At 38.3% G+C, this 6,822-nt stretch overlaps 1 protein-coding gene across 1 annotated transcript; it reads left to right on the forward strand.

Moving 5' to 3' along the window:
• The first annotated feature begins 3,400 nt into the window (after positions 1-3,400).
• LOC127657060 (hatching enzyme 1.2-like) lies at positions 3,401-4,778 on the forward strand. Its single transcript, XM_052145703.1, has 5 exons — positions 3,401-3,463; positions 3,548-3,626; positions 3,724-3,864; positions 3,958-4,075; positions 4,388-4,778. The coding sequence occupies exons 1-5, from the start codon at positions 3,401-3,403 to the stop codon at positions 4,776-4,778; spliced, it is 792 nt and encodes a 263-aa protein (XP_052001663.1).
• The last annotated feature ends 2,044 nt before the right edge of the window (positions 4,779-6,822 follow it).

Here is a 6,822-nt window from a genome sequence, read left to right on the forward strand (position 1 = left end):
TGCCACAACAGCTGAACCGTGTTACATGAATTGCCGATGGAGGTGCAAGCAAGTTGCCTCATGCGTAATAGCAGGTGCATCAGTCTGCACATAACCTCCCCCAATTCCCCACAAGATGTCATGTAGTTCCCCCCACCCCTGAGGGGGGAGGGGGCGATGTATCTAGCATGGGAGCAGGCCTCGCCAGCCACGCCCTTTCTATCTATGTTTTCTCTCCACAGAGAATTAGATTCGGCTGGGGCCATCTAATGCCATTATATGCATCCGGGGAGGTGTTCTTTCCCTTTCCTATTCTTTCAGGGGGTTAAAAACCCTCGGAGACCACATCCTGCCCGAAGGGAAGGTAACGTGGCAATACGACACGTGGGCTCATCCACCGCACATGGAAGGGGCGGGGTGGTAGGTCCTGCCTCGAAGGGGAGGAGCTCTACAAACACAGCGACCAGGGCAGAGAAAGCTCTGCTCAAAGGAGACGCGGGTCTGCTGACAGGGATACTGTACAGCGATAAATACATACATACTTTAAATTATTGACCACAGAATGCTGCAATTGACCATTCAGAATCAAGTATTCCAGAGAGCTGTCTAATAAAATACAGTTCCATTACAAAACATAACTGCCTTTCGGAAAACTGTATACTGAGTATAAAGATTTTCCAATAACTTATTTTTATATATTAAAAATGCAAATCTTGCAGTGTTTCATGGTAACTGGCACAGTTTTTTGCAAATATGTCTCCACTCCTCTTGCTATGCCTTGGGTACCAGATCAAAAGGAATTTAAGGTGAGCTGAATTCAGCAGGGGCAAATGCAAAACATATTCCCCTGTACCTTACACCACAGAGGCTCCCAGTGGGCTCCCAGTGGATAATGAGGGCTGAGGCAGGTTTCACCAACAGCTATTACCCCACCGATTGCATATTTATGAAAGCTTTATGAAGCATTTACGGTTCAATTCCACTAGAGCGTTATGCACACATACTTGAAAGCTTCCTTAGAGATTAGTTCTAGGCTCCACGGCTAGATTGCAGTCTGCACACATATATTTTTTTCCACTGCCTTGCCCTCAATGTCCCAGGCATTAACTGCAGGGCTCTGTACACCATGGCTAGTTGCACTTGCTTGCTGTGCGCTGGGGAGGAAGGAGAAATGCAGCGCCAGGTGCTCTAGTAAATGTCAAGGATGATGAGGTCACAAGGCCTGGCATCACTCTCACCATTATGCCAGCCAGCACAAATGCATTGTCTCTAGCTCCCCACATCAATGCACACTAAGGATGTGCAAAACTATATTTTTCACAACTGACTAATTGGTGGGTTACCTGAACAATTAGTCAACAGGCCAAGGGGCCTTGAGCTTTTATGAATATTATCATCATTATTACAAGATAGTATTTGCCATTCAATTTATATCAAAATTGTGTTGTGCAATGCGTGAACTTGATTTCTTCCATTATAATCAACAGAGAGGTCTGTGTTGGAGGCCATCTGCCTTCAGTTGACGGACTTACCTATTCTGTGTTTGAAGTTCTGGGAAGCTACTCAAGACACTTTATTTTCCCTGTCAGTATAAAATAAAATAAAGTAGATTTCATTTACAAATAAATGGTGTATTTGTTTATTTGTTGTAATGCTGAAAAAGTTCAAATAATTTCATCTTTTACCCTGTCCTTTCGGAGCAGCAGCCAATGATTACTGGAATATACATTTGTCATATTATTATGTGGGCTGGCCAGCGACTAAACCAAACCAACGGCAAACTTGCCGCAATTTTCCCACTCATTCTCTGCAAAGATTTTCTAGATGTTTGCAGCTCTTAACCGGTAGTTGTGAACCTGCAACTAACTTTTGGCGACAATGAAGAATTTGCCAGAAAGCTCATTTGCATGTTAAAATAAGTGAATTTGCAATAAATTTGTTGCAATTTTGCCAGAACTCTAAAAACGGTTAGCACTACATGATCGAGACTGGTCTGTTACTAAATTCACCAGTTCTGCACTCACACCTGTAAGAAGACTTTTCTTACCATTAATCACAAGACTTTTTTATCCTTACATGAACACCCTTACAAAAGTTATTATGAGTTTATCATGGTAATGCAAACTGTAGTTACTACACTGATATCATGCAAACATCACCCAGACGCCTATTTGATGTGTGTGTTTACATCTGAAAGAAGTATTTTTTTCATTGTTTGCTCATCTGAAATATGTCTATAAGACGCATGTCAATAATTATGTCTCGGATGTCAATAAGACGTTTAGCAGGTGTCTTTGAGACGTTTATGATTTAGAATGTTTGTTAATCGGATCTTTTTATAAGATGTTAATTAGATTATGATGCTTTCCTAATGAAAGATCGAAACAGACATCTCGGAGATGTGCGTGTGCTATCTGGGTATGGCAGAAATGTGCTATTTTATTGTGAATAATATATTATTAATATTAAATATATTTAGGGAATTTGGGAATATTATTAATTGCAAAGCAGAATCAACGGCTTTAAAGCCTGGACCTCTGTGATTTAGGGACCAAGCTATCAGTTTTAATTCTTTGTAAAATATGTTTTAATGCTGTCTGGTTGTAAAAAAAGTAATAAGCTGTGCTATCAATTTTAATTTATGATAAATGTAATACAATGACAGAAATTTAAGTAAAGGCAACACCTTGCAAATGTAAGTTGAATGCTTTACCATCACCACATGCTGTGAATATTTACGCTATTAGAGATATATGTGTTGGACTGGGGTTGGCTAATGTGCTTAAGCTAGCAGGAAAACATTAAATGTACTCGAAACTTCACTTCCTTCATATTTCTGTGTAGTATAAAACAAAAACAAAACTTTGGTGTTCCATCTGAGATTATACTATATTTGGAAAATTCAAACACTTTATGGCTAAGTTCAATGCGTAGTGTGTAATTGAACAGCACATAGTAATTTCACTGCAATAGTTAAGAGCCTGATAAAATAAAAATAAAAAACAACATTTGACTAAGCAGTCCCAACTTTAAATGCTAATAGTCAGAATTTGTAAACGTTGTAAAGGTATAAATTAACTTTGCAAAAATCAGGTGCTGGTGCTACCATTTGTATAAATTGCCCATGAGTCATGGATGATGCTACAGTACATATTTTGAATGTCTCAAAGGAGACTTTTTTCAGTGGATTAGTTAAACAAATGTGGGTACATCCTGTAGTTCTACAAGGTTTTAGACTAACAGAGGTGTTAAACATCTCATCCTTTTAATGACACACTTTAGATGCTGGACACTTAGACCTACCCATAATCCCCATGGTAGACCCACCTACACAGATGACTATAAAGTCCAGGTACAAGAATTCACAGACACCAAACCTCATCACAGGAGCACCCCACTCATTTACCCACACTGAGGCAACATGGACTCAAGAGCCTCCTTCTCCATTCTTCTGCTGCTTGTTGGCATCTCACAGGCTCTCATGGTAAGACTCTGTCCTTCTTTCCTTGCACTCATAATGAAATTATCTGACAAGTGTACTATTTAACCTTTTTACTTCCATAAGCAGGAGCAACGCTTAGAAGATCTATTTGAATCTATGCCAGAAAAAGTGGACATCACTTCAAAGATTCTGGAATCCAACAATGGTCAGACACCTTGTACATAAAGGCATATTTTTAAAATGTGGTCCACATTTGTATATACAGTGTGTTATTTAATAAATATATTTGTTGTTAAATACAGGTTCTACTGAACTCTTGATTGAAGGAGATCTGGTGTTTCCCAAAACTAGAAATGCTCTTTTCTGCTTCAGCAACAACTGTTTCTGGAATAAAAATGTGAATAACATAGTGGAGGTCCCTTACACAGTGAGCGGTGAATTCTGTAAGTGAATCCACCTCATTTAAGCAACATATTCATACAATTCATGTCCTGTAGATCTCTCATTTTTAAACTGTTGACCTTTTTACTTTGCAGCCTTTTATGATAGGTCTGTTATTCAGAATGCCATGGCGACCTTTCACACCACAACCTGCATCCGCTTTGTGCCCAGATCATCTCAGACCAACTACCTCAGTATTGAGAACAAAGATGGGTGAGGGACAATGAACATTCAATCCTACAATCATACAATATTAACATGGCACATTTAACCAACCTTTGGGGCCATTCATACCAAGTGTTTTTCCATCCATTTCTATGTAAACACATGCTAGATGGACATCTTTAACTGTGGCACTGCATCATGCTGTTTTTACAGTGTCTTGCACAGGACTGCCATGTTTTTAGATGGCATGTCAAGCTAAAAATGACTTCAATTGTCAAAAAACCCATCTCGAGAAACCTGTCTCTTGTCCAAACTCTTTCACACATTGAATAATTTTAACCCCAATTTTTCTCTTTTCAGGTGCTATTCTTCTCTTGGTAGAATTGGTGGCAAACAGGTTGTTTCCCTCAACAGGTATGGCTGTGTGTATTATGGGACAGTTCAGCATGAACTCAACCATGCCCTTGGCTTCTACCACGAGCAAACCAGAAGTGACCGTGATCAGTACGTCAAGATTAACTGGGAGTACATCTCTCCTGATATGGCCTACAACTTCCAAAAACAGAACACCAACAATCAAAACACTTCATATGACTACAGCTCTGTCATGCACTATGGAAGAACGGCCTTCTCGACTCAGTCCGGCAAGGAAACCATCACTCCCATTCCTGATGCAACGGTGGAAATCGGACAGAGGCAGGAATTGTCTAATGTCGACATCCTGAGGATCAACAAGCTTTATGGATGCTGAAGCTGATTTATACAGTATACACGTAGTGTTAATAAAAATGTAATAGTCTGTAATTGGAACAACTATGGAATGAGGTAATGATTTTTGGTCTTGTGATGGTGTTACATTTCTGAAATGTGTGATTGTGTTGGGGGAAAATAAAGTTAAATTAAATTACAAGATGAAACATGATTCTCATGTTGTTTTATATGCTGTGTCCATTTACATAAGTCGTCAGTGATTGATGTTGTGAGTTCAACTGACACAATCGGATGCATTTAAAGACAACATTTTTGAGAGGGTTTTTCTGTGCAAGTTGTGTAGGACCTTGTTTATAGCCTATCAAGTTTTAACATCCTGAGATCATAGCTTGACTGCTTTGTGCATTTTCCAATTACATTTTTTATTTGTAATTAGTAGCACCTAATAAACGTAAAAAGTAATTAATCTAGAGCAAATAGTATTCCTAAAAATATTTCAATATTTGTTTTTCCAAATATGTAGATTTGTATTTTAGGAGTGCTCCCTTGCTCCCTATTTAGTGTATGAATTAACTCCAGTGTGCTGTCTGTCTGCACTGGTCTCAGTTCAAAATGCACCTTATTTTAATCCTTACTTCATATAAAGCCTCTGAAAGCATTTTATTTTCAGCTTTTGGATGAACCCATTGTTTCTCAATATTTAAATGCAAATATATAGGATTTCTAAGGAAACAATTTTGCTTAAGTACACATTAGTGTACATTGTGTTTAGTAGCGTGATGTTTTGCAATATATCGCTCAAATAAAATTTAAAAAAGGCATATTGGATGAAACTAGAGACTCGATTCTTTTGACTCAAACATGTTTCAATGTAAAATCGAAATTAGGTTTCTTACCAGATGTAATTTTGTTGCCGTTTCTCCCAAAGACAAATTCTGCTGTGATCACCGCCATGTTATTTTGTCACATGACGCCAAACATCGAAAGTTTAATCCTTTACTGACAGCCCAGTACCTTGTGAACTGAGATCAGTCGGTCTAAATCAAGTGGTGGTGGTGTAGTGGTCTAAAGCACATAACTGGTAATCTGGTAATCAGAAGGTTGCTAGTTCGATCCCCACTGTCACCACCATTGTGTCCTTGAGCAAGGCACTTAACTCCAGGTTGCTCCAGGGGGATTGTACCTGTAATAAGGGCTCTGTAAGTCGCTATGGATAAAAAGCGTCTGCCAAATGCATAAATGTAAATGTAAATCAATTTAAATTAAGCGTTGTATATACAACTTCCATTCAAGTGTATGCGGGGTCGCACCTGGTTATTGGATAGTACATTTGAAACGGGACAATGTTAAAATAGGTGTGAATGGGACCAAAACATATTGAGATTTTCCAATTCAACCTTATTCGGAGATGTTCAAAGCGCATGTGACCACATTTTGCTTGCAGTGTAAAAGCTTATCCGTTCGAATGCATTTGAACAGCAGTGAAACACTGCCTAATTGGTCAGTCAACTGCTGCACTAAGACAAGAGTTTTAAACTATTTTATATATATATATATATATATATATATATATATATATATATAAAAAATATTTCACTAATCAACCAGTTGTTGGGTGACTGACTATCCTGACCCATCTCGAGTTCACACTACATCACAATTTTAAGGCACATTTAGAAGAGCGCGTCCTGATTTTGAGGAACATTAGATTCATTTCCTATGCAATCTTCTGGTACATACAATTTTATCACTTGACCATCGGCATTGCAAAAGGGAGAAAGTATGAAATGCTCCAGAGCTTTCAGTGTGCAAGTGACCCATATTCAATGTAAGACAATGTAAATATAAGTAGGTGTAAGTACTAGAAATTATTATTATATGAGCTATGCAGATGAGCTGCTTGATACATCAGCACTCATTGAGCACATGTCAATATCTGCTATTAAGTCATATCGGAAGAACTTCTGTTCTGAGGCGAAGCTGCTATTCATCTCAATATAAAGCTATTTCAATTTGTATTATACATTGAGAGGATAAACCAATAAATTATATTGTTTAAGCGCACATAGTGCTTACATTCGCTA

Source organism: Xyrauchen texanus, chromosome 16 (genome assembly GCF_025860055.1).
Source record: "Xyrauchen texanus isolate HMW12.3.18 chromosome 16, RBS_HiC_50CHRs, whole genome shotgun sequence".
In the NCBI taxonomy this organism is placed as follows: Eukaryota; Metazoa; Chordata; class Actinopteri; order Cypriniformes; family Catostomidae; genus Xyrauchen; species Xyrauchen texanus.

Excerpts from the sequence above, each read along its gene's own strand:
- LOC127657060 (XM_052145703.1), top strand. The coding sequence starts at position 3,401 with ATGGACTCAAGAGCCTCCTTCTCCATTCTTCTGCTGCTTGTTGGCATC. Across the intron at positions 3,627-3,723 it reads GATTCTGGAATCCAACAATG|GTTCTACTGAACTCTTGATT; the intron begins GTCAGACACCTT and ends TGTTAAATACAG. Across the intron at positions 4,076-4,387 it reads AGTATTGAGAACAAAGATGG|GTGCTATTCTTCTCTTGGTA; the intron begins GTGAGGGACAAT and ends TTCTCTTTTCAG.